We start from the raw sequence: 12,700 nt of genomic DNA on the forward strand, positions 1-12,700 counted from the left end.
ATTAAAAGGTTGTAGTCCGTGTCAGAGGCTGCTTGGGCTAAATTAATGTATGGCTTGAGTTTGGAGAAGGACTCACTTCTGGTCACCCACTTTCAGATGTGGTTAAGAGCAGGGCCCCGGAGCTGGTCTGTGAGTGTCATTCCCACGCACACGGAGAAAGGGCAGACCCGCCCTCCCTCCGGCACACCAGCTGCAAGGCTGGCTTTGAACAAGTACCTGTGTGTTGTACCCGCCCATAGACTCTCTCATTTGGGGAACTCAGAAAAGTCAGGTGCTCAGGCCCCTTTAAAAGACCAATTAAATAAGAATCTTGAGGGATGGGATCAAAGTACGTTTTAGAAGCTCCCCAGGTGACTAATGTGCAGCCGAGGCTCAGAAACACGGGTCTACAGAACAGTACTGGTGGGTACCGGCCAATTTCTACCGGAAACGACGAGAAGAGATTTAAGGGGTTTCTATTGAGTGAAAAGGAGTCTAGTCTTTGAAAGCAAACAGAATGGGGGTTTTTACCCCTTTGCACCATCACTTACTGAAGTGGCCCTGCACACGTTATTTAACTACCTTCGTCATGATTAAATACCAAAATGTGTAAAGCACTTTGTGCAGGGCCTGTAACAGGCACTCAAATGATGTGTAGACATTACCCCCTCGGGTATACCGGTGGAGATGCTGTTAAGTCAAAACCCCCTGCGGGCTGAGCTAGACCCTGAGTAGCTGTTTGTAACTTCCTAGCTGGGGACAGAGATCAAAGAAACAGGAGTGAAAGAAAAACATTTACTTAAAAAAAAAAAAAAAAGACAAAAAACAGTGGGCTCTGGAAACGGGAGTTAATCCATTCGGGCCTTCAGGGTCCTGGTGGTGATTTTGTCCTTCTCACTGCGGAGGGAGAAGACCATGAGACCAGAACAAGGGGCGTCCTAACTGGGTTTAACCGTTTCGCTCGCGTACATTATTGTCTGCCTGTCTCCCGGCCTGTGCTGAGGGAGGGGAGAGGGAGAGGTGGGGAAACTGGTGGGAGCTCCCCATGGGTGGGACCGTCAGGAGCTGAGATGGTTCAGGGCAGGACTGAGAAGCCCTCCGAAGAAAGGAAGGCTGCCCCAGGCCTAGAGAACAAGCAACCTAGGAAGGACACGTGATGGGTGTCACGGATGGACAGAACATCCTCCGTTAGTCCCGTCTGCTTTCCATGGTGACTGAGCAGGCTCTCCCACAACAAAGGGCCCAGATACTGTTCTGGGTTGTACCGAAGGGAAGCAGCTGGGAGGACACCTAGGCCATCCAGTTAGGTTCCTGGTGACAGCCCCAAACAAGTAAGAGGAAAAAGGGGATGGCGCTCATAGGGCAGGAAAAGAGTTCACACATGGAGTCCCACACTGGTGGGAACTGGGGAGATGGGGAGCCACCCAGTATTTCAATCTGTCTGCAGTGGCACTGCTGTGGCTCATCACCACAAGGTCCCTGAGGTTTGGGGGCACTTAAAGGGAGAAAGAAATACCTGCTGTGAACAGGGGAGTCTCAGGGTCCTGGAGCCTCACCTGACGGACTAGGGGAACCTGGGGAGGCTCCCAGCTGCCACCTTTAGGACTTCTGTCCCGCATCTGCCGGGGCTGGGACGGGGTGTTTGTGCGGGAGGGGGAGGGAAGTGTCTGCAAAGCTCCGGACTCGCAGCTCGTACTCACATGACGTGGACGATGACCCCCATGCCCGAAACCGCGTCCCGGTCCACGGCGTTCAGCATGGCTTGGGAGATGGTCTCAAACAGGTGTTCTGGGTCCTGCCAGCAGAGCAGAAGCTTCCAGTCCCCACTGCCTGGACTCCAGCGTGGTCTGGCTCCTAATACACTCTTTCTCTAGGCCCGAGGACCCCAGCGGCGGCCCTCCTCCCTCCTCTGCCTGAGGTGAAAGGCCCCTCAGCTCCCTCTCAGAAGGGAGCAGGGTTCTATAAGTGCAAGTTCAAGTCCTGCACTTCCTCCACTAGGCAGCAGTGTGACCTTGGGCAAGCCAGACCTTCACTGAGCCTCAATTCCTCTCCTGGAAAATGGGGAGAAGACCCCCTATCTGGCTCCCATGTGCGCTGTCAGCTGTCTGATGGACTCTCCCCCTGGGGATCCCATTTATACCTCAAAACGCAACCTGTCACCCTAACTGGTTTGGCTCAGTGGATAGAGCATTGGCCTGCGGACTTAAGGGTCCCAGGTTCGATCCCGGTCAAGGGCATGTACCTTGGTTGCAGGCACATCCCCCGTAGGAGGTGTGCAGGAGGCAGCTGATCAATGTTTCTCTCTCATCAATGTTTCTCGCTCTCTATCCCTCTCCCTTCCTCTCTATAAAAAAAATCAATAGAAACATATTTCAAAACAAAACAAAACAAAAAAAATACAACCTGTCCAGCCATGACAACACATTTCCACCCAAACTTGTTCTTCATTTTCTATCTTTGTTGGCTTAGCTAGAAAACTCAGGAGTCCTAATATCTCCACCTCCCTCGTTTCTGTTTTAAATGACCAAGTCCTCTAGACTATGGCTACCCCACCCTCCCACTGCCAGTGTTTGCTCAGAACCTGAGCCTCCTGCCGGTGACCACAATAGCTCGTCCCTTCTACCTGCAGGCCTCTGGTCCCCAAGGTTCCTACTGCCCTTGCCACCACACCAGAAAGAGAAGTTCAAACTCCTGGGCATGGTGTTCAAGGTGTTTCAAAGTCTCACCCCAACCTCACTCTCGTTCATCCACTCACCCCACATCCCACTCACACTCAGCAGCCACAGCGAGCTCTCCCGCACCTTTGCACTAGCTGTTCCTTCTGCCAACCAGGCCCTTTCCTCCCCCTCTTCCTAATACTCGGTTTAACAAGTATTTGGGTGTCTGCTTTGCTTCATTAGACTGCGGTGAGCCTCTGCAGACAGACTACCTGGTTCCCCAGAGTCTGACCAAGCTGGCCCAGCGGACACCCTCACTGCCAGGCCTGTTCCAATCCTCTCGTGTTTTCCTCACACCTCCATGTATCACCCCCATTTTACAGCGGAGGAGACGGAGGCAGAGAAATAAATTACCCAAGAAGAGAACTAGTTAAGTGGTTGGTGGAGCTGATATTCCAACCCAGCACCCATTCTGTTGAACTGCCTCTAAACCTACACTTCACATTTTGTTAAATGTTTGTTAAATGAATGACAGTGAGAACCCTGAAAATTCAATGTGAGGAATTACTTGTAGCAAATATCTGATTGGGGTCCCTGGAGCCAGCGAGGCCACACCTGGCGGATGGAGTTTCTGGCTCAGCAGCTGTGGCTTTCCCCCTACCCACACCATTTCCCCAATATCTGCAAGGTAAACACATTTCCCCGATGGTCCAGGAGAGGAGGGAGCTTCAGGTCCCAGCCCCACTTCCTGCCATCAACTCACCATGTCGGGCTCCCAGAGGGACTCGCACATCCCATACATCTGTTCGGCACAAGTGCCGCTGACCACAAAGTCGTCAGTCACCATGGGGCAGCCGATGAGGTCCAGAGAGCAAATGAAGGGCTTGAAGGTCTTCGGGTCCAACCCAGCGATGACGGGCTCAGTGTAGTAGGGGCCAAACCTGCAGGTCCAGGAGCAGAGAGAAACCAGAGCTTAAGAACAAGCACTTCCCTGCTCAGGTCTAGTCAGACAAGCCCTGGCCCAGACCCAGGGAGGAAACAGAAGGTCTGTTTGGGAAATCTCCTTTTCCTGTGGCCAGCTTTTTAAAATTTATTTATATTTTTATTGACTTCAGAGAGGAAGGGAGGGAGAGAGAGGGAGAGGGAGAGGGAGGGAGGGGAAAGGAGAGAGAGGAGGAGAGAGAAGGAGGGAGGGAGGGAGGGAGGGAGGGAGTGAGGGAGGGAGAAGGAGAGAGAGAGAGAGAGAGAGAGAGAGAGAGAGAGAGAGAGAGAGAGAGATATCAAAACATCAATGATGTCAGTGTCATTGATCAGCTGCCTCCTGCACACCCCATAATGGGGAACAAGCCCGCCACCCGGGCACATGCCCTGACCGGGAATCGAACTGTGACCTCATGGTTCATAGGTCGATGTTTAATCACTGAGCAACACTGGTTGGGCCTCGATGCCTTTTTATTATTTTCAATAAACATGAGCCATTAAATATAAACCTTAATGTGAGTTAGATTTTATAAGATTCCCCGCTCTCATTTGAATCAGTTTAAGAAATCTTTTGTTAAGCTTTCTCAATGTGGGATTTTGACAAATGTGGTTACCATATACAGCAGTCAGTTCACAGCTGAGAATATAAACTTATGCCTAAAAACAAAATGGTAGTCCTGCCTGGCTAGCATGGCTCAGTGACTGAGCGTCAACCTATGAATCAGGAGTTCAGGGCATATTCGAGTTGCAGGCTTGATCCCCAGTGTGGGGCATGCAGCACAGGAGGCAGCCAATCAATGATTCTCTCTCATCATTAATGTGTGTGTGTTTTGTTTTTCATTTTCAGTAAGTTTTATGTGACCTAGTTTCCGGGTTAATTTTTTACCATGCCGCTGGGAACGCATTGTGCCTATCACGGCGGAAATGAATTTGTGCTCGGGAGGCCTTGGTGAGGGACACCAGGCAGGCCTACCATATGCACCGGGTGGTTCATCACTGATGTCTCTCTCTCTCTCTCCCTCTCCCTTCCTCTCCGAAATCAATAAAAATATATATATTTAAAATAGTAGTCCTTTTTGTGTCTTTAACTTTTTAATACTAAAAAGGCAATAATTTGCTCCAGGTAGCAAAGACTTAGTTCTGCAACTTTTCTATAAATTCTAAAATTATCTAAATATAAAACATTTAAAAAAACAAAAAGAAAAAAGAGCTTAACTTGTGCCCTTGCCTCCGTTCTGTCCAGAGGTGGGTGGGGAAAGTACCTGTGGGTTCTTTCTCCAGCTCCACCCAATCCGAGGTTCCCTGCTGTTCCAGAGAACCCGTGTCACAGAGTGAGCTTTGGAGTAAGGGTGGCTCCTGGCTGGAAGACTGCAGGACAGTCTTTGGGTGGTCAATTCTGTGGCCCAGAAGCAAGTTTATTTTCTATTTGCATTCTCTACCTTCTGCAATAGCCCTTTCTTTCCTATTTGGTGGTGAGGCACACAGAAAACAGACCCCTAAAATAAAGATGTCTTGCAAATAAGAAATGGGAGCCCTAGCCGGTTTGGCTCAGTGGACAGAGAATCAGCCTTAGGACTGACAGGTCCCAAGTTCGATTCTGGTCAAGGACACATGCTGCAGAAGGCAGCCGATCAATGATTCTCTCTCATTGTTGATATTTCTATCTTTTTCTCCCTCTCCCTTCTCTGAAATCAATAAGTATATATATATATTTTAAAAAAGAAATGGGAGAATGAGGAGGGAACTCTTTCCTAGGCACCATACTCTCCTACATGCCTACTTAAAGAATCAAAGGTTTCTGATTCTCTGAGTCCCAGACCAAACAGGAAGTCCTCCCTTACATCATAGATAGGTCCTGTGACTTTAAGCGAAATGATATGTAATAAAACCAATTGTGTCATAGACCAACCGCTACAAACAAGTTCCTATGGCACCTCATCGTTAGAGGACGTGCTCTATTTCCACTCACCGCTTCTCATACAAGAGGTTGGCCACCATGCTCATGAGGGTGTAAGGCTTGATCTGCCGGCCTTCCTTCAGCTCATACAGGTTCAGCCGGAACTTCAGGCGCTGGGCACTGTAGAAGGAGGAGAATTACTAAGCCACTGCCGCATATCCCCCAGTGCTCAGCCTGTGGAGGTGGGAGGTACATAGGGAGACCCACGTCTCGGCCCTGCTGTGACTCCTCTCTTCCCCTCCCAGAAGTCCAACCTCGTGTCCATGTTTCAGGACTTACCCAACACAACACCTGGACACACCGCTATAACCTCCCCTCCCATACTTTTTAGAGGGGAGATTTCCCCCATCTTCTTCTTCTTTTTTTTTTTTTTTAATATATACATTTTATTGATTTTTCACAGAGGAAGGGAAAGGGAGAGAGAGCTAGAAACATCGATGAGAGAGAAACATTGACCAGCTAACTCTTGCACACCACCTACACCACCTACTGGGGAATGTGCCCGCAACCAATGTACATCCCCTTGACCAGAATCAAACCTGGGACCTTCCAGTCTGCAGACCGACGCTCTATCCACTGAGCCAAACCAGTTTTGGCTTTATTTATTTATTTATTTTTATTTTTTAAATATATTTTATTGATTTTGTACAGAGAGGAAGGGAGAGAGACAGAGAGTTAGAAACATCGATGAGAGAGAGTCATCAATCAGCTGCCTCTTGCACAACCCCTACTGGGGATATGCCCGCAACCAAGGTACATGGCCTTTATCAGAATCGAACCCGGGACCCTTCAGTCCCCAAGCCAACGCTCTATCCATTGAGCCATACCGGTCTCGGCAGTTTTGGCTTTAACATATACACTTTATATTGATTTCAAAGAGGAAGAGAGATAGAAAATCAATGATGAGAACCACTGATCAGCTGCCTCCTGCATGGCCCCTCCTGGAGATGGAGCCCACAACCCAGGCATGTGTCCTTGACTGGAATCAAACCCAATAAAATGCACAGAAGAAGGAGCAGTGGATTGAGAGAGCTGACCTCCACCTTAATTTTTTCGTCCACAAGATGAGGAAAAAGTACATCACCTGGTGATAAGATAATGACGGGCATATGACAAGGTGCTTAGAAAACTGCAAAGTCTGCTATGTCTTAAGCAGCAGCCACCACACTAACGGACCGGAAAGTAACTAAGAAAAAGAGGCCACAAATCCTCCAGTGCCATCTGCCAGCCCAGAAATGGGCCCCTGCAGGGAGCACACTGATGCCTTACCTGCCAGAAGCAAAGCAAAGAGCCAGCACAGGCCCCCAGGACAAAGAACCTCAGATACGACCTTAGCTTCATCTACAGGTGAGGAGGCCACGGCCTTGCAAAATGAGCCATTACTGCCCACAAACGAGCAAACTCTGTGGGAAAAACCTCCGGAAGACAAGGAAAGGGGGTGGGAAGGGCAGTGGCTGGAGAGGGAGGCTGATGGGGGCCCTTCACGGACTGGAACTCTCCGCTATGGTTCCCTGACGCCACCAGAACCGGAAAAAGTCGGCAGTTTCAGTTAGATCTCAGGACGAATTTCCAAGTTCTATGTTCTTGCGACTCAGGGAGCTTTAAGGGAAATGGGAGAGGACATTTCTGCCAAGCGTCCACCCACATTAGTGGACTGGTCCCTCGGACTTCCAGAGACAAAGTCCAGGAGCCGTTGCTTCTTAGGCCACCAGCTTCTCTCTCTTTTTTCTTTAAATGTATTTTATTGATTTTTTTATAGAGAGGAAAGGAGAGGGATAGAGAGTTAGAAACATCGACTCAGCTGCCTCTTGCACACTCCCTACCGGGGACGTGCCCGCAACCAAGGTACATGCCCTTGACCGGAATCGAATCTGGGACCCTTGAGTCCGCAGGCCGATGCTCTATCCACGGAGCCAAACCGGTCAGGGCAGGCCACCAGCTTCTTGCAGGACCTGTCACCTGTGACCACGCCTTCCCTCTGGAAACCCTATCTCGATTCTTTTCCCCTGACTTCTCTTCTAACCCAGCTGCTAAAATGATGGCGTTCAGCTTATTTTCCCCCTTTGTCTCTCCAAAATCTATTCCCATGGATTTAACAGCTCACCAATACCTCTCCAGTCCGGAGACAGCATTTCAGACCCCAAATGCTCACAAGATGTTTCTACGTGGCATGCCTTGTCCCTCAAAATTAGTGTCAAAATCAAAGTCATCACCTCCCTCTAAAATAAGTCCTCCCAATTCCTATATGTCAACAGGCTCAGCACAGAATCCATCTTTAAAACATCTCCGGACTGCCTACATGCGGGGTAACTATAATAGTTTAGACAGTAGTCAAGATAAAGGAAAGGAACCACAGCCTCAATGAAGGATTCTCTGGCCTCACAATATCCAAGTAGCCACGACGGCTGGCCAGCTTTCAAAGTTCCTTTCCTACCACCACCACCACCACAACCACCCCATTAGGGCCATACTGAGCACACCTGGATGTCCCAACGGCTACCTATTTCATCTCCCAGACCCTCCTAGTCTCAACTCACAGAACCACTGCCAACTAGACAGCTGATCTAATATGCACCGGGGTCATTTCTCTTTCTGGATGCCTGCCTTGTCCCCCAACGAGACCGTAAGCTTTTCAAAGACGGAGTGCACAGGCTTTCGCTTCGGAGCAGCCTGTGTGGGATCTTGGCTGAACTTCATTAGCTTGCCTCTTGGGCAAGATGCTCTCTGAGAGCCTGGGCTCCCTGACCTGCAAACTAGGACGGCACCATGGAGATGCCATTACATGAACCCAGGCAGGCCAGGTGCTTTTCACAGAGCCTGGCACAGAGTAAATGCTGGCGTCAGTCACTAGGATACAACGGTGTCATTTATGGTGTCCCACTCATGACGCCAGGCAAGGCTGGCCCGTGAAGAGGCCGGGTGTGGGCGACCCCCCCCACACACACACTTACACGGTCTGGACGTCGGTGGCTAGCCCGGCCAAGCCGATGTACAGCCGGTCGCCCATGGGGAAGATCTTCTGGAAGTCCGTGGTCACCATCTGGGCCTGGATCCCGAAGCGCCTGTCGGCAGCGATGGCCACACAGTCCTTCCCCTTCATGGCCATGACGGCCCCTCCGTTATAGGACATAATAGACTGGGGTGCACAGAGTGGAAGGGCGAGAGGTCAAACGCGGCCATAGACCCCGGCCCAACCCCAACCCCATCCCCTGACCCGGAGGGTCCTGTACCCACCGTCCTCCCCTCTGGAGGTGCGCGGAGGCCTCCAACTCCGGGTCTGCCATCAGCCCAGCCGGGCTGCGAGGACCGCCGCCACCTCACCCACCATGGTCCGCCCCCTTCAAACTGCAGCCGCTTCCTTCAGCCGACCACCAGGCCCTCTTCGCCCCCCCCAAGTCTCCCGTGACCCCCGTTTCTCCATCGCTACCCCGAGCCCCCGCTCCTCGCTCCCATCTCACCATGACTGCGGTGTAGTAGGACTTCCGACCGCCACAGTTGCAGCAAGCCCGCTAGAGACCTCACTGCGCAACCACCCTCGCTGTTCTCTCCCTATTGGCTGGAAGGCCGACCTTTCCGGGACAATGTGGCTTTCTATTGGCTAAACCCCTCTGTCAGTCACCAGCACGGGAAGTTTGATTGAGAAGTCAAACCCGGTAAAGCGAAAGTGAAAAGTCACTGTGAGCGCGGAAGGCCCCGGCGTCGCGGTGCAGGCTGGGATCGCGGCGGACTGGATCCGCGTGCACTTGGGCTGCTGCAGCCGCAGCTGAAGGGCTACAGTGTTGCTTGTCGAGCTTATTATTACTCATCTTCGCTTGTTCCCTGTATTTATTCCAGAAACCCTTACATCTGTTGTGTGCCAAGCACTAGGCTCTGGACATTAACTGAGCTAGGACGGTGCCTGGTGTGTAAGAGGCGCCATTAAGTGCATATTTACTAATGCGGGAGGGGAGGGCAGTAGGTGGGCGTCGCGAGTGGTCAGCTGCAGGGGTTCAGCCGCAAAGGGGAGGTTTGGAGGCCGAACGTTGTTCTGCTCTGGGGTCGATTTCAAGTATCCCAAATCTCAGGTCCCTCTAAAAAGGGCGTTCCGAGCTTTCCCTTATCTAAAATCCGTAGGAAGCCGGCGCCCACCCCTCCAGAGCCAATGGGGGAAGGTGTGCCTGTTCTGCTCGTTTTCCTCTACGAATCCAGACCCTCTTTCGCCCTCGGGTCCGCTTTGGCACCTCCGCGACGGTTTCTGTGCTGGCTTCTGCTTCGTCGCCAGCTCACTCCTATTGACTCGACTCGCCGCCGCCTTACCAGCCACTACAGTCTCTGTGGCGCAATCGGATAGCGCGTTCGGCTGTTAACCGAAAGGTTGGTGGTTCGAGCCCACCCAGGGACGCTCTGTTTTCCCTCCCTCTGAAGCGTAATTATCCCAACTGCTGGAATCCTAAATCTGGCTTTGAAAGGGCAGAGATAAACTTTTTCTATAAGCACATCACAGGCTCATCGTGATTGGAAATGTGTTGTATACTCAGTGATGGGATAATTTCTCTGGCGCTCTCTTCTACTACTCTGCCCCGAAACGACTGCAGGAACAACAGACAGGTTTTTTGTCTCACCGGGCAATACCAATACGTTCCAGGTTGCGTTTTTCTTTAGGACTAAGAACGAATTTCCAGCGGAGGTTGGATAGTTTTCCACTGTCGGTCTCAGGCGATGTTACAATCTCCAACTATTACATGTGGAAGGGAAAAAAGGTGTGAGAGAAAGGCAGAAACAAGCTGAGGGGCAAAGAGGGAGGTGAGAAAGGGAGAGAGAACATCGCTGTGATAGGCGGACACAGAAAGGGGATATGACAGAGGAAATAGGCGAGGTCAGAGGAAGGAAGACAGAGGAAATGGAGAGAAGGAAAAGAACAGTTAATATGAGAAGCATTAGAAAAAGGAAAACAACAAAACAGGTTTTTGTTGTTTTTTTCTCCCCTAGAAATACACCCACATGAGTGAGAATGGGGAAATAGCAGGAGAAACCGACAAAGGACATTGTTTGGGGGAGGCAGGCACAAGGAAAGGAAGGAAAGGGACAGAAGGAAAGGCAGTCACACAGTCCCAAGAGCGGCCACTCTCTCCTACCACTGTCCCCATCTGACCTGGCAGTAGCTCTTGGTTTGTGCCGGAAATAATCACCCAGATTTCCAGGGTTCCTGCCCTCAGTAAGCGGATCCCTCTGATGAGTACTTGTCCGGTAGAGAATCACATGCGATGCTACAACTAAGACTGAGATAAATAATTGGCACCTGACCTCTCCCAGAAGCATATGCGAGGGCATGGGGTCGGAGCCTCCACTTTTACGAAAGAGCCAAGCAAAGGACTCCCTCCAGCAATTCTCCTCCATGTCCGGTCTCTCCTCAAGGCCGGGCTCTTCAGAAAGCCCTGGCCACTGCGCACCCTCCCTACCCAGCTCTCACCCCGCTGAGGGGGACACCGGGGGGCACACAGGCTGTGGAACCCTCCGGATTTGCCCCCATCGGTCTGTGTGTACCCTGCCCCGGAGCCCGGCTCATTGGCGTTCTGTGCCCTGTGCCTGGCACGGGACCTGCTTTGACACATGACAGGTGCTTCTTTGTCTGAACACTAGACACATTCAGAAGATTCTCCTGCTAAACCAGAAAGGCCAGGGATACGGGGCCCTGCTGCCTGGGACATACATGATGGAAGTGGGCAATGGGGTCTTCAGCAGGTCCCTCTGTCTTGCGGTTTGCTCCTGGCCGGCGCTTGGTTAATGGAGGAACAAGTGAATGGATCCCAGGTGAGCACGGTGATCCCTTCTAGCAGCCGGACTCAGAGATAGTAGCAGACCCCCCCCCCCCCCCCCATACACACACAACCAAGGTGTGCACTGTGGGAGGGACTGTGATCTCTGAAGCCCCACAGCTTTCTCTGGCTCCGGATCTTCTAGCCCCAAAGGAGTGGCAGACCAAGAGTTCCTACTGCGTCCCCCCCCCCCCCCCCAAAGGGCGCCTTCAGGACGGAAGAGGGCGTCTGGCTCTTCCCTGGCAAAGCCCCAAGGTCCAGGCGACCCCCTTGCACTAGGGACAGCCAGTGTGTCCATCCCCCAAACCCCCTTTCCCAGAGGGGCCTGGTCTGTGCCTGCGAACAGCGTGGAGCAGGTGACCAGGCCCCCGGGCCTTCTCCCGGGGTTCTGACTGCCCGGCTCTGGGCGGGAACCCCTCTCCCGCCCCCATGCGGCCAGGGTGGGCCGGAGGCTGGAGCCGGGGTCACTGGGCGGCCAAAGGATGCCCTGGTCTCCGGCCAGCGAGGGGAGCTGCAGCCGGCGGCGCCGGCTCCGGGGCGGCCTGGGCTGCGGGCGGGAAGGGAGGGAGGAGGCGGGGGGGCGCCCCGGAGCTGCCGAAGGTTCGCCTCCTCATTTGCACACTCGGGGCACTTAATGGCCGGATGGCCGCGCTCTTTTAAGGGACGGACACGGCGACCATCCCGATCAATCTCCACGGACGAATGAGCGAATCGACCGTCTGCATGAGGCAGGCCCGCGGCCGTCGCCGAAACCGAGTATCGATCGGCGGCCCCGGCGCCACCCGTCTCCCCGCTCTTCCCGGCGGGTCCAAGCCTTCCTCCCCGTTCCCCCCACCCCCCACCCCAACCCCTGGCGGGACCCCCTGGGGCCCGGGGGCCGCGTCTCGGAGCCGGCGATGGGGGGCCGATGGGGCGAGCGGCGCGGGGGGCCACGCGCCCACGATCGCGGCCGCGGTCTGTGGGGGCCGTCGCTCGAGTGAATGGACAGGACCCGGCGCGTGGACGTGCGGGCGGCGCGGCCCTGGCCCGGCCCCGCGCCCTTCGGCCGGGGCGCGGGGACCGCACGGCGAGCCCCGCTGCGCGGAGCCCCGGCTGCATTTCACCGCCTTCCCGGCGCCCCGCGAGGGGTGGGCATCGCCGGGCCGGGGGCGGGGGGCGCACACGCGTGTTCGGGGAGGAGGCGTGAGCTGCGGAGAGGAGGGTCCTTTCTCCGGGTCCGGGCTGTCTGGGGAGGGTAAAGGGCTGTCCTACTTTGGGGGGCCCAGTGGCCGGGGGCGGGGGGGCCGCCGCGATCGCCCCTACCCCCCCCCCGCCCCCTCCGCGAACACCCT

The 12,700-nt window shown here is 53.5% G+C and overlaps 1 protein-coding gene and 1 non-coding gene across 2 annotated transcripts; one reads left to right on the forward strand and one right to left on the reverse strand.

Moving 5' to 3' along the window:
- Nucleotides 1-760: 760 nt before the first annotated feature.
- Nucleotides 761-9,191, reverse strand: PSMB3 (proteasome 20S subunit beta 3). The gene is made up of 6 exons (XM_036407900.1): nucleotides 9,033-9,191; nucleotides 8,526-8,710; nucleotides 5,587-5,694; nucleotides 3,400-3,577; nucleotides 1,680-1,774; nucleotides 761-876 (listed from the first exon to the last, which is right to left on the reverse strand). The coding sequence occupies exons 1-6, from the start codon at nucleotides 9,033-9,035 to the stop codon at nucleotides 828-830; spliced, it is 618 nt and encodes a 205-aa protein (XP_036263793.1). The 5' UTR covers nucleotides 9,036-9,191; the 3' UTR covers nucleotides 761-827.
- Nucleotides 9,192-9,881: 690 nt separating this feature from the next.
- Nucleotides 9,882-9,955, forward strand: TRNAN-GUU. The gene has a single exon. It is a non-coding gene; the product is annotated as a tRNA-Asn (tRNA).
- The last annotated feature ends 2,745 nt before the right edge of the window (nucleotides 9,956-12,700 follow it).

The sequence above is a fragment of the Pipistrellus kuhlii genome, unplaced genomic scaffold (assembly GCF_014108245.1).
Source record: "Pipistrellus kuhlii isolate mPipKuh1 unplaced genomic scaffold, mPipKuh1.p scaffold_m20_p_37, whole genome shotgun sequence".
Classification (NCBI taxonomy): domain Eukaryota; kingdom Metazoa; phylum Chordata; class Mammalia; order Chiroptera; family Vespertilionidae; genus Pipistrellus; species Pipistrellus kuhlii.